Raw genomic sequence first — 23,442 nt, 5'->3', positions numbered from 1 at the left:
GCCCCCCCCCCGGAGAAAAAAGTCTGGAAGAAACACTGCACAAAAAGTAGCTTTCTAAACAGCGATTACAATGAATGCAGCACTCTCCCTCTAAGTGTTTCTTTCAGACATTTTTTATCCAGGTGGGGGGGGGGGGGCATTTAAACTTAATTAACTGCTTCAGGGGGGGGGGTGTGAACAATGCGCCCCCCCCCCCACCCCAATCCTAAAAATAAAATTACACGTTTAAAGCATTTTTATGATCAGAAAATAAGACAGACATGTCAATTCATATTTCCTAAAAAAGGAGCTTATTTAAAATTTAATTTAAAAAACAAGTTAATTAAAAAAGTCTAGTGACATTTATGCGCAATTTCCTTATGTTATCTATAAATAGCTCTGACGTATAATGCTGGGTTGCGTTCAAGCTAGAAGAACGATCGGTTTGTAGGTGTTTATGTAATTTTAAAATTTGTGACCGAACGAGAGGATATTTTTGAAAACTTTCTTCGGCAATATTGTTCTAAATTATGGCAGAAATCGATTGGTACATGTTTCAAGTCGCTAAGTGGTCTGGTTGCCGAAATATGGGCCAAAAACTGCATTTTTTCGAATTTTTTTGGCTTTTCCGGGAAATACATGAAAGAAACCCGGAATTTTTATGGCCTATGCTCATCCTCGTAACTTGCTTAACATAATTGCTTTTGTAACTAGTCATCGATATTGCTTCGTTGAGGAGGAGATACGACTTAAAGCCCGGACACACATCCATACATTCATCCATCCATTCCCAGAAATGACGAGTTAATAAACGCAATTCTCCAGAATGGAAATTGCGCTAAAAATATAAATACATTTGCATTTAGATCTAGATTTCTAGATCTAGATCAAGTATCTATATAGGCCTACGTATTTTGGTTTCCAACTGAACTTTAATTTTAACCAATGACAGCTCAGGATTATAGAGTGCGGATCTTAACGTAAACATTAATGGCGGAAAAGGCTGCATATTTTTGTTATGATTTGGAAAAATAAAACCTCATCCAACCATTTGTCTGTGATTGTTGACTAAAGTCTTTAGATCTACATATATGATTGCACCTAAACATCAGCAACTGATTTGTATATAACTTCTACTTAAAAGTAAATGCAGCTAAAATTGTACTTTGTTTTGTGGCGTACATGTTTTGACGTGCAGTTGAGCTTGGCTTAGCAGCCGACACACACCATGGTTTGGAGTTATTTAAGGCTTAAGGCAATTAATAAGGTTCAATAGTTTATTAATATTAAGAATCTAGATCTAGTAGGCCCTATTGTCTAAAGTATTCTAAATTAATCTAAATGAACAAAATGTGCTTTGTTTGATGACTTGTATGACTATGATATGTAGTAGAAGTAGAGGTGTTTGAAGACTAGATCTAGTAAAATTTTGAAAAATACAACAACAAAAAAATGTTTGATAGCAGCATGTAAGTTACTAAAACAAGAATATCTCAAATTCTATGTGTATGAATACAAAATGAAGCATATATTATTACAGTAGTGTAACAGTAGAATGGTTGCGTAGTATTATGGTACTTTGTTTTTTTCTATGTCAAATAGTTAACTGGTTAAGTTAAGGAATGAGACCCAATTGAAATCAGGATATAGATCTACGATTTTTTGCTATGTGTGTTTGCAGATTGTAAGTTTCTCTATAACATTGACTAGTCTAGATTCTAGCTAGATCTAGATCTAGATCTATTCAGTTCTAACTAGAACTAGAATCTACAATCTGTCTAGTTTCTAGTCATTGAACTTAATACAAAATTTGAAAATATCTAGATCTATGTAGGCATAATGTTTAATCTAAGCTTTTTATATCATAATTTAGTAGTTAATTGTGTATTTAATTTCAAATCATCAGGTTAATTATTATAATTTTCATTTTTCAGAGAAACAAAACTTAAAAGATACCATTGTCATGAAAATACGACATTATTTTATACAACAGCTGTAAGGAAGGAGATTGAATTGTTGATTGACTATTAATATATCTTGAAGACAAATGTGGATATGTGATGCTTGAACTTGAAGGTCTGTATATTATGATTATTATCTCAATGGATTTGTGTATAGAAAAATAAATCAGCTTTAGTAAAGTGTTGAAATTAAAAAAAAAAAAAACAATTTTAACTAATCTGGACTATATTTATTGCTAAATCAAAGTTATTTCAAATTTCTAGGAGAGGTTTTTCCTAAACCAAGGAAGCAAAGAGCCAGGTCAAAAAACAGATCAGATTTAGGTACATAATTTATTTCGGTATAACCATTGTGAAAATAACAATTTTTATAAATAGATAATAATAGTTTGAATTTTAAAAAATATATTTACTTTTAAAAAAAATAAAATCTATTTTCCTTTATATGTAAAGACGGAAACATTTTATTTCATTAGCAATAAAATACTTAATGTTTTAATGCTTTTTTAGTTTATGAATCTGTACCTGCTGTGAGTTGTTTATAGAGCTGTTAAATCGTTTACTCAATTCAGATGTCTGATTCCACTTTTTAATCATTCCTTCATTTATATCTAACAGGTCCATACTATAATATAAAATTTTATAATTAAATAAAACTTAAAAAATTATAATTGGTTTATCTTTAACACAGAACACTTATATGGTTTAATTGTTATTTCATTGTAAAGAAATATGTTGTTTGCTAAAAGTCTGTCATAATAGTAAGCTATTCATCAATTTCAGAAATGCCATCATCAGATGCCCAGCTAAGAGTAGATCAAATTTTACAACAAGTGGTTGCACAGTCAACTAAGTGAGTTTTTAAATTTTATCTCTATGAGCAGTTAGCTTTTATTAAAACTATTTTTTTTATTGTTAGAAAAATGTATCTTAATTTAAGAATTAGAGGACACCAAAAACAAATGATAAGTGGCAAAACAATGCTCATATAAGTCTGACTCTGAGATAGTAACAGAATCAGCTTTACCATTTGCAAAAAACTATTCTTAAGCTATAGTTATTTTTTTCTTTATTGAATTGTGACATTTTCAGAGATGCATCTGCAACAAAAAAGAAGAAGAAGAAACCTAAGAATATTGCAGATGATAATGTGGTAATTGCTTCACTTAGTTATAAACATTTGATTTTAACTTTAAAAATAAACAATAGTTAATTTTTTTAAATTTTAAAATCAGAAATATTAGAAATTTGATTTTCAATCTATCCAATTAAAAAAAAGATAATTTAAGAAAATAAATAAATTATACTTTAAAATATTCAGCTTGAATCCCTGCGTGAAGCTAAAGGCATAGAAAGTTTGCACAAAGAAAAAGACACTACTATACTAGCAAATACATTTGACCCAGATGACAACAATAAGAGTGGAAAAAGCAACAAACAGAGGGAAAAACAACATGTAAAAAGTATGTGATAGTGATAAAAATAACTATTATATCTGCTTCTAGTTTGTAATTATAATTCTATTTTAAGTCTATGAGAATTTAAAAAAAACTTAAATACTAATTTTGGAGATCTCTGAACAAATGATGAGATCACTAGTTTTTAACATTCTACCTGTGCCCTCTAGCACTTGTCCTTACTTCTAATGTTAACTCAGTATTGTTTATATTCCAGATAAAAATGCCAGCAATGAGGAGAGTAAACAGAATGTTGACCAGCTTCCACCTCTCACACCAAAAAAGAAAAAAGTTAAAAAAGAAATGGCCAAAGATGGAACTGATAAGGATTTGTGAGATTTTTTTTTATCATATTGTTTTAAGAGTTGGGTTGTAAATGTTGAACTTTGTAGTTAAATTTATTTTATGGCCCAAACTTTATTCGATGTATCAAGTTAAGTGCTTAACAAGTCATGTTAATAGTTAAGCTTTGGTGTTAAGTTAAATTAATGTTAACTATTAGGGCATAAACTTGGATGTTTCATGTATCAAGTTAAGTGTAATATTTTGTAACTTTCATTATCTTTATTCTATTATTAATATTTTAAATTTATTACATATTTGTTACAGAATTCTTACCCCAGAACCAGTTGTTGAAACTCCTAAAAAAACTCCAAGGAAAAAGGTTGGTAACATTTTGTAAAACCTTTGATTCTACATACTGACAAAAAACATTTTTTTTACTAGTTTTAAACTGATCTTTAATTATCAAGGTTACATTAACCAATAATGTGTAAGGTTTAATACATGTAATATAATTTTAAAAAGAAATGAAATACATTAGGCAAAAATTTGGTAGCATTTTAACTGACTGAAAATAATGAATAGTTGTAATTTAAATATATATCAATGAGTTGATTACAATGTAAATTTTTTGCTTTTCCTTCAGTTGAAATCTCCTACTCCTGATGCTTCTGAAACTCCCAAAAAGACAGAGACAACAGCAATTAAAGAGCCTAGTGTTACTGTCACGCCTAGAAAAAAGAAGAAGGATAAAACAGATAGTAATACAAATGAAATGGCTGAAGAGGATTTGGTGAATGACACACATTTAGACTTGACCAAGTTAAAAAAGAAGAAAAAACCCAAATCAGATGTTGAAGATGATGTTAAGAAAATTGATCAGCCAGGTAATGAGACCCAGGTTATGTTACCTAAGCCGAAAGCTAAGAATAAGAAAAAAACCATTGATAATGATCTAGAAAATGAAACTGAAGATCATTCAGATAAAGCAAAAGTTAAGAAAAAGAAAAAGGCAAAAACAGAAGCAGATGAAGAGGAAAAGGAAAAATTAAATCAGGAGGAAGTAGAATCTGCTCTAGAAAAATCAAAGCCCAAGAAAAAGAAGAAAGCCAAAGCCAGTGAAGATGTAGAGCAGAAGACAGAGGAAGATGAAGAGGCTGAGATCAAACCAAAGCCAAGAAGGAAAAAAAAAGTCAAAGAAGAAGAGCCAGACAAGACTGAAGATGAAAATGACAAAGCAGAGGTTTGTGTTCTTTTTGTGAAATCGTAATATTTGTTGATTGTAGAAAGCATTTACTTATTTCCATTGATTATTTGCGGTTTGTCTTTATGTTTGTTTTACTATTATATTTCATTTCCCACATAGAATTTAATTAGGGATTCTGCTGTAGGGTGCTGTTTATTTCCAGCTGGAGCTAAGCTTTAATGTTACACTTTCAGTTTTCTCATGTTGATAGTATAAAAACAAATTCCTTATGTTTTTATTTATGCTGGGCTGAATAAACAAATATGTAAAAAAGAAAAGTAAAAACAGTTAACAAATATGATGGCATATTTTTTATTTACGTCCACAGGCTAAGTCAGCAGAAGAAGAAGAAGAATCACAACAGGAAAAAGCAAAGAAAAAAAGAAAACCAGGTACATTAAAATATCCTTAATTAACCTCTTTAACTTTCCCTAGAACAGTAATTGTAAAGATGGTTTTTATTAACATTACTTACTGTTAAAATGTTTCATTTACTTGTACAGAAAAATTAAGAACACATTTTTAAAAAGATGTAAATAATTCATCACTGAATTAAATATTTTAAACTTGAAGTAAACTTTTATATTCTGACAGCTGATTTTTTTCTCCTATGTGCTCGGCTTGTAGGTAGTAGTCTCATTTAACCATATTTTGACTTAGTGTTCTTTTTGGAATATGCTTTTGTTTTAATGGGTTTTTTCATTGATATATTTATGCTATTTTATGATATTTAAATAAAAATTGTGTTTTTTGTTTGCTGCATTCTGGTTAAATTTGAACTTGTTCATACATTGTAGTAATTATTATTTTTTTTAAGTTTGTTAATTAATTAATTTATTTTCTGTCTAAAATTATTAGATTTATATGATAAAATATGTTTATTTCTCTTTTAAAATATCACTTAGCCATTACAAACTTATGATCAGTACCACTAATCGTTAAACTAAAACTATTACAGCACGGCAAGAAAAAATGGAGAAATCTGTGACAGAGGAAACTTCTGGGCCACCTCCAGACATTGAGGACATGGGCGAGGTTATGGCATTGATGATACATCGAACAGATAAATTGAAAAATGACTTCCACATTTTACACCCAGTGATTAGAGTGCATGTTATTAATGAAGAGACCGGAAATTATATTCCTAAACAACACCAGTAAGTTAGCTGTTAATTTTTAAATGTACCCCTTACAAAACTTGGCATTTATAAAATCACTTTTATGTTTATTTTCTTCATGAATAATTGTTATTATTATTTCCCTATATTTATATTTAGAGTTAATTATTAACTATCAATTATTTAAAATTTCTGATACAGCTCATATGCATTTCTGTTCTGAATTATGACTTTTGTAAATCATGTTTACATTTATTTCCCTTCTAAACTATTTTCCAGTACTATTGTTTTATAAATCATGTTATTATTGATGAGATACAGTTCATGTTTAGAATAAATTCCATAATAGCATGTTTTTTTATTGAGGACTTTTTATAGAATCTAAAATGGAATATTTAACCTTGCTATAGAAACATTAGTAAATTTAGTAACATTTATTTGAAATTTAGCCAAATGAGTAGTTTTTAATGTTTTGGTTTTGTGGTGAAGCTCACTCTTAAGCAAGAGGTTTAAAAAGGCATTGCTCATTGTATTGTTGCTTTAAATATTTTAAACTGGAACATGTATTCAAAATGAAATAAAAAATGTCCCACAGAGATAGAGCTGTGACTTATCATTTTGAAACCGCCAATGAACAAGTGAAAACAATTCTCCCAATGATGACACAGCCCTTTGATTTTAAGGAGAGAAAGTGAGTTTTACCATCTTTTAATAGGACTTCCAAACTTTTGATATTTTTTTACTGATCTGTTTAACAAGTATTGACATTTAGAAAAAGATTTTAAAAAGAACTAAAATAAATGAAATAGTTATTTTAAAATAATCCAATAATACTTTTTGATTTAAAAACACCAAGTACAAAATAACAGAATTTTTTTTTTTTTACCTAAAACAGGTCAACTATTCCAGTTTGGGAAGACTTGCTCGTGTTCAATGAAAACTTCAATTACTTTATTCAACCAAACCCTAAAGTCATTTTATTATTTGAGGTAAAGATTTAACTCTGCTTCATGCTGTACATCCTGATAAATTAATATTATGTGTCTATTGTTTAGTTATTTTTCACCTACATAGGTTAGTAAAAATGTATCCAAACACCTAAGAATTAAATCAAACCACTCTGTTTATGTATATATGATCATTTTCAATGACTTTCCAAGTTTCTAATTCTTTCATTCATAGTTTGGATCCTGCTGATTGAGTTATTTCTGCCTTGAGATGGCCTACTGTGTTGTTATTTTACTTTATGTATCAACATTCAGTTTATTTTCTGTTTATCAAGTATATCATTTTAATTTTTCTTCAGCTGCTTGATTTTGTAAGCATGAATACAGCCAGTCGCCAGATGGCCAGCCAAAAAGGAGGGGAAGGCGGATGGCACAAAATTGCTTGGGCATTTTTGAAGGTTTCTTAAATTTTTTACCTTACAGAAACATTAGTTTTATTACTTTTATTTTTGTCTGAATAGAATGAGTGAGCATATATAGAGATGGTATAGTTAAAAAAAAATAAACAGAGTTTATTAATTTTGAAATAATGCCAGGTGCTGGGCAAGAACAATAAAGTAAACACAGGAAACAAGCTGAGATTGCAGCTGTTCGTACCAGCAACTAAGACTGTTAAAGTACCAGGACAGCCAGAGGTTAGTATACTGTTATAACTTTATAACTGTCATCAATTAATTGTATTGTGAGAGCATTTTAGAGTAAATATATAACATAACAATTGTAAAATATGGTTCTGTGATCAATATTATTTAATAATCAATTTAACCTTAGAGTGAATTTTTAACACAGCTATTGTAAAGCTGATGTCAAATTTATTTTACAACCATGAATACATTGTAATGTGTTCTGTTCCTATGTACAGGTTTACCAGTGGTGGAAATCAGGTCAGCGTGTTCCCTACCCTTCAACTCTCTATGTCACACTTAAAAGTATAGAAAGTCCAAAAGAGGTGTCAGGAGGCATGAGATCTATGTTTGCTACCCAGAAAGTGAGTCTGGATCAGTTGCGCGCATTTATAAAAATGTCATAATAATTGCAGTCCACATGAGTAGTTTTAATTTAATATAATTTAACTTTATTATTTATAACTAACTGTAAATGTGTTGTCGTTATAGTATTTCTAAAAAATATTAAATTGATATCTCTCCTTCACAAGTACATTAAAAAACTTTTTAAAGAAAATTTAAGAATAATAATGAAATTTTTTTTAGGAACTTGGTAATATGAGCTATAAGGATTTGAAAACCATGAACTGGTCAGGCAAAGAGAAAACAATTCATTCTGGACGTACTTATACTACGTGGACTCGTCTATTGGGTCAGCTGTGTCGAGTGCCAAACAGTTTGTCTCTCACACTTCCTGCTGGCAAGAAGGGTTGTTTTGTTGTCAGGTTTTCTAACGACGGCAGGTAATACATTTTTAAAAATTATTTATTTAATTGTTTAGTGGTTCTGCTGTTTGACTTTAAATTGAGAAGATTTTCCTCTATATATTGAAACATAAAACTCTAATTAACAGAACAGAAAGAATTGAACATATATTTTTCTGTGATATTAAAATAATACCTTTATCATAATTTGTAATTAGTCAAACTGATTATTTTTTAAATGCCAGTGAATATTTGTATTTGCTTTGTCCAGGAATTTGGCATGTGCCTGCCAAGAAGGAACAGATTTCCCTATTCTAGTCTATGAGGTATATTCTCATTTGATGTTTTTTTGGCTTTGTTTTTTCATAGTCAAGCTTATGAGGTAGTTTATTCCAGTTTTGAATATTAATTTAAATAAACATGTCTCGGCATAAGTTGAGTTTTCAATGCCATAATTTTTTTAGATACCATCAGGGACACTTAAAGGTCAATTTCAAGGTCACTTTGGCATAATCTACAGCCTGAGCTGGAGTAAAAGTGACACACAGCTCATGTCTGCTTCCAGTGATGGCACTGTCAGGTGGGTCTGTGGGTACCTGTCAGGTGGTCTTTGTGGTGGGGGAGGGGGGGGGGGGGGTCACTGGGTCAGGTGAGTAGCTGGATTACTGTCAAGAGGGCATCTGTCAGGTGGGTCTCTGGGAATTGTCAGATAATTCCCTGTTAGGTGTGTCTCTGGATCACTATCATGTGAGTATGGCTCTTTCACAGGTGTGTCATAGGGTTAGTTTTATTTTATTTACATGATGTTGCTGTTTAGATTTCTTGATTATGTTGTTAAAAATGTAATGTTCATTACTTAAATAAAATATAATGTATGTTTTACAGGATATGGGACATGACAAAACTTGGAGAAAACCAGACCCGCCTCCTGCCCCACCCTGGCTATGTGTACACAGCAGAGTTTCATCCCCGGGTAGACAGCATTGTGGTAACTGGAGGCTATGACGAGGTTGTTCGTGTCTGGGACATCAGTATACCAGAAGACTACAATGTGGTATGTTTTGTACTTTTTACTTCATCATGGTTAAAAATTTCATCTTTATTCTAATAAATCTCACATTAAAATCTGTATATTTTTGTTATTGAAAAATGGGAATAATAATATGGATTTATTTTCAAATTTTAATCAAGGACATTATTAAATTACAGGGTTTATTTCTTTGCCATATGTTCACTACTTTCTGTACTGGTGCAAAAGAGTTCATTCAAGAATTCAACATACTCTTAGAGATTATTAAAAATAAAAAAATATATATATAAAAATATAATATCCACCAAATAGTAAATTGCAGAGTTAATAACTCATTTTATTTGACTTTGACATTATATCAATAAGTACAGTTTTTGGTACCTTAAAACTCTATTATCTCAATACTCAGCTTGCTAGTATACATCCAGTTGATCTCCCTTAAAATGTTATTATCTAAAGACTCTCATCCAATTGATCTATTAGACATTCAGTGTTTGTGCAGTTTGTACTACACTATCTAAGATTGAATACCTCAATCATGATCATTCAAAAAGAACCCCAGTGTTACTCATGAGTTTTTTATGTTTGTCTGTAGCTGCAGCAGGAGATGGAAGAACACCATGGCCACATCAACTCCATTTGTTTTGACACGGATGATGGTCAGAAGATGTACACTGCTGACAGTGTTGGCACTATTCTCATATGGAATGTCTTTGTCACTGATCAAACATCCAGGAAACGTAAGTAGTAGTTCCTTGACCATAAGTCATATTTCCTCAAATGTAAGTCATATTTCCTTGACCATGTTGACTGTAAGTCATATTTCCTTGTCTGTAAATCATATTTTCTCATCTGTACACATTTCATTGTCTGTAAGTCATATTTCCTAGACCATAAGTCATATTTCCTAGACTGTATCGTATCATAAACAAAACAAAAAGTGTAAAATATGTTAATTTTTTTGGCTTGAAATGATTGATTATTATTATTTTATGTGATTTTGATTTTTATGTACATTTTGAGCAGTGTTATAGCGTAACCAATTTAAAGCACTTTACTTGTTGAGCATTGCAAACCATAATGTCCAGGTTTATTTTTGGACTGTACACAAAGTTTCACCAAACACTTTGTTGATCATGAACTGTCTTGTGATGTAGATTTTGTTAGAGACTGGACCAAGTACCAGGAAATCAAAGAACCAGAGCTGAAAGACACGCCAATCAACTTCATCAAGATGCACCCAAGTGGCAGAAGGCTCCTGGTTCATGCACGGAACAACTCCATCTTCATGTTTGACCTCAGAGTGTAGGCTTTAGTTCTTTTCAGTTTTCTACTGGAAAAATATCTTCTATTTTTTAAAGTGAAAGTATATTTTCTTTAACCTTTAGCTTTTCATATTTTAAATTCTATTCTTTAAAAATAAAAATATATTCTTTAAAACTTCCACTTTTTATATTGTACTATCTAAAAGTAAAAATTTTTTTTTTTTGAAACATTAACAAAAACATTCACATGCTTTGAATGCCTTTTTTTCCAGCCAACGAGTCATGCAAAAATATTTTGGTGCTGAGAACTTGAAGGAGAAAATCTGTAGCACTATCACACCCTGTGGGAGTTTTGTCTTTTCTGGCAGTGAGGATGGTAAAGTTTATGCCTGGAACACAGACACAGGTCAGTTGTTTTGTTGGTATCATTCTTGGTGGTGCACAGACTGGTGAGAGTTTCTGGTCAAGTGAGCTTGAACATTCCAAGTGAAACATTAGTGTACATGTTTGACACAAATCTTTGTTACTAGGGTTTGATTGTTTAAATGGTCTGCGAAGGAAAGTGTAGATACAACTTAAACACTATCCTAGACAGAGGTAACTATGATTTGACTAAGGTTTGGCAATAAAATGTTTCAGGGGATCAAGTAGCTGTATACACACAACTCAACTACCTCATGCCAGCCACTGACGTCCACTACCATCCCAGAGACCATCTGCTGGCCATCTGCTCTTTGGGAGACAATCATCCCATTTATGTGTACAAGTACGACCCCCTGAGTAAGTTGGCTTGTCTTGACTGCGTTATAGAGTGAAACTTAAACACCTTAAGGTGAAGATTTCAATGTGGCTCTCATTAACAAAAGATAAATTTGTCTGGTTACTGTTGTTTGTTGTGGTCTGTTTTACAACCATACCATTTTTGTTTACAAATACGACCATCTTGGTATGAAATGTAGAAAATAAAACTAAATCACCTAAACATTTAGGTTTAATAATGGGCCTCATTGAGAAAATGTAACGTTTGTGTGATTGCTGATGTTCCTTGTGATGTGTTTTACAGTAACACAAGCAGGCGTCTCCTCTCCTCGACCCATGTCACCTCTAGAAACTACAGACATTGAAGACATAGAAACAGCCAGAACAAGGTTTGTTTGTGTTTTAGCACTTGTCTAAATTTTAAGCTGTCAACTCAGGTTTTGAAAAAAACTGCTATTGCTATGGTTAAGCTGTGTTTGTCCTTTTAACAATATATAATGCCATAATCTAAATGAAAAGAACAACATCATTATGGTTGAACAAAAATGTTAATAAATCAGTTGAATAATAGTTAAGATTTGTTGAATGATCCCTCTAGTGTTTTGGTTGTAAGGGATTTCTATAGATGTTTTACTCCCCTCCTTACTGAATCACAGCATCACATGAATTATTTAAGTCAAAACACCTAGTCCAATAGAGACCATTTATAACTGCAGTGCCTTAAAAGAAACAGATCTGCTATCAGCTAGATCTAAAGTCATGTCAAAAGAAGAATTTGAGACTCTAGGGAAAGCACGGTACCACAAGGCAATGAAAAAGTTAGAGATGGCAACAGTAAGAACATTTTATTTTTATTTGTAACAATGATAGGCTTAGACCAACATTAAACTTAAAGTAAACCATGAAATATTCCAAAAATATTTTGTTAGAAATACTTTTGATAAATAATTTGACCACATTTATGATTATCAATTAAGTTTAGGCTGACAGATTTTTTTTACTAAGAATTAAAATGCTTCATAATATCAGCAGTACACATTGGTTAGCACATTTAAAAACAGTGACCACATATTTCCAGATGCAGATGTCCCAGATGCCAGGAATGGTAGTGCCAGAGTCCCTGCTGAGTCCTAGGATGGACACCATTGGCAGATCTGGTGTCCAGTCTACTTGGAAGATGCAGCACTCCTCAGATTATTCTTTAACTCCTCGTACTGGGGTAACTGTCATTACATGAGCTACTCTCAGTAAAACATCAACTCTTAAAGGCATTTGCATTCAATAAGGATAGCACACATTTATATATTTATTTTGTTTTTTATTTACTTATATTAAATTTATTGCTATTGAGTTGATGAACACCAATAAGTAAAGGTTTTAAAATTCCAAAGTTTGACACTTATTTTAATATGCTAGTAAACAAGCAGTTGTTAAGTCCAACATAATTTGTTTTGTTTGTTTCAGTCCATCCCCCCAGGTGTGTTGTCACCTCATGCACCTGCAGGCAGCGGCTCACAGCTGACTAGTCAACTTTTGTCACAGAAAGGTTACATGAGAGAGTCTGGTGGGGACTGGAGGCCTGGCTTCTCTGAAGGTTTTTTTTCTCTTCTATCATTGATCAGTCTCAGAACAGCTTTTATAATAATTTAAATGCCTTTTTACATATTGTATGTCTTAAATTTTGATGTACTGTCAAAAAGAGTGAGAATCCAATGTTAGATGTCACTGATGTGATGTGATCATGTGCCATTAATTTAATCAAATCTTAAACCCAAATTTGTGTTACCCAAAGTTAAACTTGACCATATGCCCTGTTCTTGACCAATAATATTTGACCTTTAATACTAAACCATTTTCACTTGTTGAGGCTTAGCCAGTTCTACCAAGTTTATGGATCCGGAACATGTTTTTATTTAGTTTTCGTGTATTTCAGTAACTTTGTTGTTGTTTAGTTCATTAAACTCTACAAATATCGGAGGTTAAAACACATTTTAAAAATTTCAGTGGGTCGACATGGATCTAAAAGTCCAGCATACTATGGCAGGCCACCACAGCTATCACTTAGCACTGTAAGTTGACTGTCTGTCTTGATTGGTTTTTGTTTTGTTGCTTTTACCTTTTACTAGCCACATTGATTTAAAAATTCAGGCTTGAGTTTACTAGATCTATAGGGGCTGGAGACTGCATGATTATTTGTCAGCTGGTGACAGCAAACCATCTAGTTTATCTTTGTATGGACAAAGGCTATGGAAGCAAATCCAGTTAGAAAAGCAGGCTGAAGTCAACAGGCCATATCCTGTACAACATGTTAACACATGATATATAAACATGTTGGAGGGAGTTCACTCAAATATTACGATTAAGAACAAAGAAGTAGATCTATGGCATTTTATATAACTATCTGATATGGGCAACTGAAAAGATTTAGATGATCAATATGTCTGTGTGGAAGCCAGTCAGTTTCATACAAATCTTATTATACTTTATTAAAAATTGTAAGCCTCTATAAAATTTTAACAATAACTTTTTTGTGTTGGTCTAGTCTCTTGGAAAACCTCAGTTCACATTTGAGGGTGCAGTTGGCAAGACAGTCCACAAAAAACAGGTGGGTGACCTTTAACATGGCTCATTTAAAAAGACCTGTTTGGATGTAAACAATTTTAAAATGACTACAGATTAGGGTAAAAAAATAGTATTTTTAATTTTGTTTTGTAATGCATGTCATAGATTTTGGCCATCTTTGACTAAAGATTCCCCATTTTCAAACATGATGGTCCATTGGGCAAGTGAAGTAGAGTTCAGCTTTTCTGTTACCTCGGCATATGAATAGATAGTGTGGTCAGCACTAGGTCAGCCAGCCTTACTTTCCCTAACGTGAGTCCAGTACCAATCAGAGCTGGGTGGACTCAGGGATGCTCTATTGACTGGAACCTAGATTTGAACTTGAGACTTTCTGCTTGCAGTCTAGTACTCTACCGCTAGGTTACGCCATCCCACATGATAAAAGAATAGTGTCATAAATTTTAAAAATTAATTTTGTTTTGTTGTGTCTGCGTTAGGTGTTGGCCATCTATGACTACAGAGCACAGCGTTCAGATGAACTGAACTTGTATAAAGGTGACGTGGTCACAGTCTTGTATAAAGATAATGACAACTGGTGGATGGGAGAGTTGCCTGATGGACAACAAGGTTTCTTCCCTGCTAATTATGTCACAGAAGATGGTACGCATTATTTGATTAGAACATAGGGAAGGTTTTTGTGTCATTAGGTACCCTGTACCGCAAGTGTCGTAGAGTAGGTTGTATCTCATACGTCATTCAGTAAGTTCATCTAGTATCATTAAGTAAGTTTTATCTCACTGCTTTCCTCTACAGATGACGCAGATGAATTAAGTAGGCTTTTATCTTATATGTTAATATCTGAAGTAGCTATATCATTAAGTAGGTTGTATCTTGTGTGTCATTAAGTAGGTTTATACCTCACATGTTTATATCTGCTTACCTCTACAAATAAGGTAGATGATTGTCATTAAGTAGGTTCATACCTCACATGTTTATATCTCCTTACCTCTACAGATGAGGTAGATGATTGTCCTTAAGTAGGTCTATACCTCACGTTTATATCTTCTTACCTCTACAGATGAGGTAGAAGTATGTCATTAAGTAGGTCTATACCTCACGTTTATATCTTCTTACCTCTATAGATGAGGTAGATGTATGTCATTATACCTCACATGCTTATATCTCCTTGCCTCTACAGATGAGGTAGAAGTATGTCATTAAGTAGGTCTATACCTCATGTTTATATCTCCTTACCTCTACAGATGAGGTAGATGTATGTCATTATACCTCACATGTTTATATTTCCTTACCTCTACAGATGAGGTAGAAGTATGTCATTAAGTAGGTTTATACCTCACATGTTTATATCTCCTTACCTCAACAGATGAGGTAGATGCCTTTAGACCAGGCAGAGCGCCCAGTGTTAGCAGCAGCAGTGGAACTGTGACGGCAGTGAAAACAAAATCTGGGGAGTTGAGGTTCCTCTCAGGGGGAGAGGAGTCAGACACAGAAGTTAAAAAGTGAGTTTTTGTGTTCTAGCACACCATTCTAATCTCTGGTGTACAACATCATTCCTGGTGTACATTATTCTAATCACATGTGTATAAAATTATTCTAGTCACCGGTGTACATTATTCTAACCATTTGTCTACAATACTCTAGTCACTTGTCTACAAAATCATTCTTGTGTACAACATTCTATTCTTGATCAATTCACCACACCCCCTCTCAGCTCCATATGATAAAAAAATTGAGAGAAATCCACATATGAATTATAATCTGTTAATAGCTAATTAGTAGGGTAGGATAAAGAAAGTGATGTGACTGTAACTTTATTTCTGTTTACATCTAATTTATTTTATTTAGAGCCAACAAAAAGCATGTTTTTGTTAACATTTGACTTGTTTTGTTAACATTTGACTTATTCTGTTAACATCTGTCTTGTTTAGTTAACATCTGACTTGTTCTGTTAACATCTGACTTATTCTGTTAACATTTGACATGTTCTGTTAACATCTGACTTATTCTGTTAACATTTGACTTATTCTGTTAACATCTGATTCATTTTGTTAACATCGGACATGTTCTGTTAACATCTGACTTTCTTTGTTACCATCTTACTTGCTTTGTCTAGACCCAACAAAAAACGTGCATCAGTTGATTCCTCCAGAAGACGGGGCAGCAAATCATCCCTCCCTCCGCCAGCACCAGCCAAAGATGACAACGATTCTATTGATGCCTTGCTTGCTGTTTACGAATCTGTTGCTTAAACTGCTCATTGGGGAGTAAATAATTTTTTTCAACTGCTAAAACTAAAACAGCATTGTAAAACACGGTTTTGTAAAGTTCCTTTTGGGGTGGCCTATGGACCAATCATTATAAAAAGTTCATTACCAAATAGATTGGTCAATTTAGTTTAGATAGATATTAAAAATTTAGGTAATAAAATGGGAAATTAAATGCATTAAAATTCTTTGGATGAGAATGTAACTATTTTTTCTAAAATGTACTTACTAGAAAAAGTCTTCATATAATAGAAGTGTTATGTAGATTAATACAACAAAATTACTTAAACTTTTTTGTGTAGAAAGTGTTGTCTTAAATCAGTAGCAAATCACATTATTTTAATGCATGAAAATCATTATCTTTTTTTCTTCATAAAATTTCAACAACATTATAACAAAATCTCTCTCAGTTTGCAAATTTATAAATGTATATTATAGTTATTTTAATAACTAAATAATAAGCTTTTTTTCTAATAGTATTTTTGTATATAAAATTTAAACTGAATCTACTTCCTCATAGATTTAGAGTATCTTTTTTTCCCAGTCAGATATGTAGATAGCCATTATTTATTAGTATGGCATTTAAAATATGGAGGGTGTGTTTCAGAATGTGGTAACAATTTATTTTCAGCCCAAATCTAGTGTTGGGTAATATTATTTTGAAACAAAACTCAGTTTGTGAATATCCACATTTGCCATAACTTAAAAACAACGTGGACATTTTGTCCATGAAATGTGCCTTATAAAATGTAAAGAATTCTCAACAAACTCAGATATCAGAGATCGTAATAAATGTATCCAACTTACTTAGCCTTGTTTCTTCTTAGATTTTTGTTTTTTGTTTATTTGAACTCTGACCTCTGTTTTACCAACAAAGCTGGTTTAATTATTTTTAAACTTATGCTGGGTTTTTAGTGTAAATTAGTTTATAATATTATTTGTATATGGCGTGCAAATATTGGTTTTAGTTTTTGTTTTTGTTTTAAATACAAGTATATATACAGTTATATTTTGTAATTTCTGTAGTTAAAATATTCGTTGATTTTTAAACATGTTTTTTGTTGTTGATGGCCAGAAAAATTGTTTTTATTTGTAGACAAATTTATTGCTTTAGGGTTTTTAAAAAGTTAGTGAATATTGCATTTAGTGATGCTTATGATCCTTTTTGCATGATTCAATGTACATCTGTTTTCTGTTCTGCAATTTAAAATTATCATCAATTCTAGTTAAGGGGATATGCTATGATTTTTTCTACTTTTTGCAGTTTAAGATCTAAAGCCTTTTGAATACGTTTATCATATTTGGTATATAAAAGTAAGTATTAAACAGCAAAAGAAAAGGGTCAAAAACAGTTTTGGTTGTCATGGAAACCAAAAAACCTCCGCCATTTTGAATTTTTCGGTACTTTTAAAAATGCTAAGCCTTTTTTATTTATGCATCTATAGCAATCAAATTTAAACTGCTTATATTTCAGTATATATTAAAACTTTTGTCACGACAACTTTTTGAAATAATTACTAGTAAGAATTTTACAAGGTCTAAAAAATCGTACCCTTTTTAGTATTCAAAAGTTTCAAAATGTGCATATTAATTACCAAATACTTTTTTTCTATGAAAGCAATCACAATTCCCTCGAGACAAAAGTTGTATTTTTGCATCAAGAACATTTACTGAAAATATGGTTGGCATTGTTTAATAAATAAAAAAGTAGTAGGCTTTTTAGTGTTAAAAACCTGCGAACTGAGAAAAACAGCCAAAAGTAACGAAAATTAGGTCAGGAAAGTACCATATCTGTGTAAACTGCAAAGCCGATTGCAAGCTTTGGGTGTTTCCGAGATGTAGGAAATTAAATTTATTAAATACATGACAAATCAAGCTTTCCAATGATGTCAAATACAATATAATGACGGATATAAAACTTTTCATAGAGAGCTTGTAAGATTGCGAAAAATTGATTTTTTTTTAATTAATAGGGTCATAAAAATCGTAATTCAAACACATAAAATATTTTTTTCTCTTTAAAGTTATTATTTTCCATATACACAAATGGACAAAGTATCCAAAAGTGCAAGAAACCCATCATGACAAAAAACAAGAAATTTTGTGATTTTTTTCCGCGCATATCCCCTTAACTAAACCCTTTTAAATAAATATACACTGGAGTCATATTGAATTATCAATGTTATTTGCATATTATTGGTAAAATAGCGTTTTTAATCAAAAATTTTATTTTACATTTACTATGCATGATTATTAGAAAGTTGTTTTAGCTGTGAACAATTAAGTGTTATTTTGTAACTATGTTGGAAATTTAAAACTTAGGAAAAATGTTTATTCAATTTAACCTTTAAAATTTGTAGGTTTAAAGTTTTTGCTTTCTAGTAAAATGGAGACTAAAGAAAAATAAATATCTGTACGGAAAATTTTTAGTGATACCTCAAACAATGTAATTTTTTCTGACAATGGTCTGTCATTTTTTTACAGTTGTTGAAGGAACAGTCTAAGAATCTCTAGTCACAAATTACTGTGACTTGGCTAAAAAAACATTTAATTCACTCACTTGTGTTGTTCATGTCTTTTATAAGCCTATCCTACGGTTCCAGGATGATATTGTAACAATCCCTCCACCAATTTGTTTTATACCACAATCTTTTTGTGAAACTAAGTCCAAACTGTGATATGAAGAGAACTGTATGTAACATTTTTGTACATTTTATTCCTGTAAAATAAATATTTTTCTTAATAAAACTGGTAATTAATAAAAATGCTGTTTTGTTAGTTTTGATTTAAATTGTGTATTGTATATAAGTGTTCTGCTTTTCTTTAACTTCACTAATGACTAGTTACATTTTTTTAAATGTGTAGTAATACTCTACCCCGGAAAAACATTTTGTTTCAATTGGTCATTTTTTTTTTGTCACTAGTTTAAGACCTGATGATCACTAGAATAGTTGAAGTAGAGTTTACTTTTTTTATACTCTTACCACAACTGTCATATAACCAGCCATATAATTCTACTAGGTGCCTAAATAGAGATTGGCTAATTCTGGCATTCTTTTAGACATTTCATCGCTTTTAAGCATAAAATAATTAATTATGAGTGGACTTGCAAGTTAGACATTTCTTCTGTTGTAAACTATGCATAGCACATGTGATCTATATATATATATATATATATATATATATATATATATATATATATATATATATATATATATAGATCACAAGTGCTATGCATAGTTTACAACAGAAGAAATGTATATATATATATATATATATATATATATATATATATATATATATATATAATGTGTTGAATTCTAGGGGTTATAAACTCAATATAATCACCAATATATGAACTGCCATGCTAACCCTACACAATTACAGCCCAATATATCAGTTAAGCTGGTACTAACTCTATCACATAGGTCAAGATTGGGTAAATTGAATTTGTATTTCAATTTACATTAGTACCTTTTTTTTTTTTAAATGGGAAATAATTACTAAAATATTCAGTTTAAAGAAGTTACATTAAAAATTATAACAGCTGTGACGTCACACTCTCTAACCCCCTTCATCTTCCTCATACATCGACACACAAGTCTAAATAGCCCCCCCCCCCCCCCCCCCACTTTGTTTTGGAGTGTGACCCCCTACACCAAACTTAATTAGCGCTTTTATGTGTGGTCAAAGTGTAGGCCCTTACTAATTGACTGTAGGCCTTCTACTATTCTCGTAAGTTCGGTATTGTTTTCAAGAGGTAGTTCTCTGTTCCGTGGGCCTACAACACAAAGTACTTCAACATCTGTTCAGTATAGCCTTATAATGAGCTATACAGAACGAATATTTTATTCAAATTTTTTTACTTGAATGAAATGTGTAGAGCACGGACTGTCACTGTCACATCTGGTGTGATGGCAGTGGGATACGGTGGTTTTTTGATGAGAGAGGTCTAGTGGGATACGGTGGTTTTTTGATGAGAGAGGTCTAGTGGGATACGGTGGTTTTTTGATGAGAGAGGTCTAGTGGGATACGGTTTGGTGGTCTTTTGGTGAGAGAGGTCTAGTGGGGTACGGTGGTTTTTTGATGAGAGAGGTCTAGTGGGATACGGTTTGGTGGTCTTTTGGTGAGAGAGGTCTAGTGGGATACGGTGGTTTTTTGATGAGAGAGGTCTAGTGGGATACGGTGGTTTTTTGATGAGAGAGGTCTAGTGGGATACGGTGGTTTTTTTATGAGAGAGGTCTAGTGGGATACGGTGGTTTTTTTATGAGAGAGGTCTAGTGGGATACGGTGGGTTTTTTATGAGAGAGAGGTCTAGTGGGATACGGTGGGTTTTTTATGAGAGAGAGGTCTAGTGGGATAAGGTGGTTTTTTTATGAGAGATGTCTAGTGGGATACGGTGGTCTTTTGATGAGAGAGGTCTAGTGGGATACGGTTTGGTGGTCTTTTTATGAGAGAGGTCTAGTGGGATCAGTGGCGTAGCGAGGTCGGGTGTCCCACGGTGCGGCACTTAATGGTGTCACCCCCAGAGGCGTAGCGACCCTTCCCGGGGACAAATTTTCGATTTGCAACCCCCCCCCCCCCTCAAGTTTTCGATTTGCACCCCCCCCCCCTTCAAACGGTGGTCTTTTGATGTTCTCATGACATCTCGTGACGTTGACGCAGCTCCACTAGCCCGCCTGATTCGAACGTTCTAGCATATCTCCGCTCTGACAACGCTGTTACAGCTCATTGAACGCGCCACCACTAGAACTATCAAGAGCGTCACTGTTAACAGAAGTCCCGCTTAACATATACAACGTTTCAACCGTCCCCTCTTTTAACAACCCCCACCCTACGTTTCAATGCGTGTAGTATGGGCTTATACAGATAACATAAAACCAAATACGGACATTTTTAACTCAACAACAACAACACACACACACGCACACGCACGCACACACGCACGCACACACACATATTTCATGATTATATTTCTAGACCCTACACATACAAACACAAACCACGAAATCTATTGCTACATACTTATTAAATGAGCATTAATATAAAATAATCCACAGTTACTGTTGTCAATGTATAATAATATGATTGTAATGAGTTAAGAGTTGAAGCTGGTCATTCATTCTGCTAAAAAAAATATCATCTAAATAAAAACGCTTTAAATACCCATACACATGATTAAAGACGTGGCAGAACTCTAGACATTCATTAAGGTTAATCTCTAAACCACGTCATCCTTTCAAAACTCATTTTGTCCTTCCCCTTCCCCCCCCCCCCCCACACACACATACACATACACACACACACACACAAAACCTTAAGAATTGGCGTAACATCTCAGTCTACAACCCCTTTCAAAATGGCTGTTTTATTCTTATTGAAACTTTGATTTCCTTCTAAAAATATGTGCTGATCTTTGCCAACATTGAGTGTATTAATCACTTTCTATTACATTTTACAAAAACATTCTTTTAAAAATGCGTAAAAACGGCTAATATTCAGTTACTGAAGTTATTTTTTAAGATGCAGAAGTGTATCGTCACTCTTTCTAAACCATCCACCCACCTCCACCTCGTCACAAATCGTCACATAAGTCCTGCTCTCCCTGCACTAAGAGTGTGACGTCGGGTTCATACGGCACTTACGTATTGAAATAGAATACTCTGAAGTATTATTTCGTAATTAGTAATACTATATTATTTAAATTCATATTAACAAGTTCTAAATAATCTTTCTTTTTACATTTTGTAATCTTTATAAATATAGGCCTATAATGAATAAATAGTATTTTAATAAATTCAATGTATCGCTAATCGCATCCATTCAGGAGAAATCGCGTGTTGCATCCTCATTAGAACTTTAAAGCTTTACCTCGTGTCAAAAGAAGAAAGGGCAAGCCAGCTGAATCGACACAGGACAGTCATCATTGGCAGAAATTTGGCAAAAAATTATATTTAACAACTCATCAACAATTAGACCGTATCAACAACCCTCCCTATCAATCCCATTTTAAAAAATCCTACCGTATCAACTTCACATTCAACAACCCTACCGTATCAACTTCACATCCAACAACCCTACCGTATCAACTTCACATTCAACAACCATACCGTATCAACTTCACATTCAACAACCAAACCGTATCAACTTCACATTCAACAACCCTACCGTATCAACTTCACATTCAACAACCAAACCGTATCAACTTCACATTCAACAACCCTACCGTATCAACTTCACATTCAACAACCAAACCATATCAACTTCAGATTCAACAACCCTACCGTATCAACTTCACATTCAACAACCATACCGTATCAACTTCACATTCAACAACCATACCGTATCAACTTCACATTCAACAACCATACCGTATCAACAACCTTACTATATCAACCCCTCATTCAACCACCCTACCATATGAACCCCACCTTCAACAATCCCACATCCAACAACCCTACCTTAAAACCTTACATTCAACAACCTTAATTTATAAACCCATATTCAAGAACTCTACCTTATCAACCTTACATTCAACAACCCTAATTTATAAATCCTTATTCAACAACCCTACCTTATCAACCCAACATGCAACAACCCTACCATATCAAACACCACATTGAACAACCTTACCTTATCAACCCCATATTCAACAACCCTACCATATCAACCCCATATTCAACAACCCTACCATATCAAACACCACATTGAACAACCTTACCTTATCAACCCCATATTCAACAACCCTACCATATCAACCCCACATCCAACAACCCTACCATATCAAACACCACATTGAACAACCTTACCTTATCAACCCCATATTCAACAACCCTACCATATCAACCCCACATCCAACAACCCTACCATATCAAACACCACATTGAACAACCTTACCTTATCAACCCCATATTCAACAACCCTACCATATCAACCCCACATCCAACAACCCTACCATATCAAACACCACATTGAACAACCTTACCTTATCAACCCCATATTCAACAACCCTACCATATCAACCCCACATCCAACAACCCTACCATATCAAACACCACATTGAACAACCTTACCTTATCAACCCCATATTCAACAACCCTACCATATCAACCCCACATCCAA

At 32.8% G+C, this 23,442-nt stretch overlaps 1 protein-coding gene across 2 annotated transcripts; it reads left to right on the top strand.

Moving 5' to 3' along the window:
• The first annotated feature begins 947 nt into the window (after window positions 1-947).
• LOC131957109 (jouberin) lies at window positions 948-19,072 on the top strand. Of its 2 annotated transcripts, XM_059321811.1 has the most exons (34): window positions 948-1,122; window positions 1,914-2,055; window positions 2,205-2,264; window positions 2,724-2,793; window positions 3,033-3,093; window positions 3,262-3,403; window positions 3,615-3,729; window positions 4,007-4,061; window positions 4,326-4,922; window positions 5,254-5,317; window positions 5,520-5,552; window positions 5,884-6,082; window positions 6,639-6,734; window positions 6,939-7,032; window positions 7,350-7,448; window positions 7,587-7,685; window positions 7,913-8,038; window positions 8,262-8,458; window positions 8,691-8,745; window positions 8,884-8,999; window positions 9,305-9,473; window positions 10,045-10,189; window positions 10,607-10,754; window positions 10,987-11,120; window positions 11,354-11,494; window positions 11,778-11,862; window positions 12,190-12,307; window positions 12,552-12,692; window positions 12,938-13,067; window positions 13,478-13,542; window positions 14,016-14,078; window positions 14,533-14,695; window positions 15,420-15,555; window positions 16,170-19,072. In XM_059321811.1, exons 2-34 carry the CDS (start codon window positions 2,040-2,042, stop codon window positions 16,303-16,305), a joined length of 4,068 nt encoding a protein of 1,355 aa, XP_059177794.1. In that variant the 5' UTR covers window positions 948-1,122; window positions 1,914-2,039; the 3' UTR covers window positions 16,306-19,072. The 2 variants fall into 2 exon arrangements, with proteins under 2 accessions (XP_059177794.1, XP_059177795.1); XM_059321812.1 differs by lacking the exon at window positions 5,520-5,552.
• The last annotated feature ends 4,370 nt before the right edge of the window (window positions 19,073-23,442 follow it).

Source organism: Physella acuta, unplaced genomic scaffold (genome assembly GCF_028476545.2).
Source record: "Physella acuta isolate Inbredline_101_S28 unplaced genomic scaffold, ASM2847654v3 ptg001207l, whole genome shotgun sequence".
NCBI lineage: Eukaryota > Metazoa > Mollusca > Gastropoda > Physidae > Physella > Physella acuta.
Note: the sequence above shows the minus strand (reverse complement) of the source record. Positions and strands in the feature narration are given on the sequence as shown.

Coding starts and splice junctions, on each gene's coding strand:
- LOC131957109 (XM_059321811.1), top strand. Junction 8,459..8,690: donor AGGTTTTCTAACGACGGCAG/GTAATACATTTT, acceptor TGCTTTGTCCAG/GAATTTGGCATGTGCCTGCC. Junction 11,495..11,777: donor GTACAAGTACGACCCCCTGA/GTAAGTTGGCTT, acceptor TGTGTTTTACAG/TAACACAAGCAGGCGTCTCC.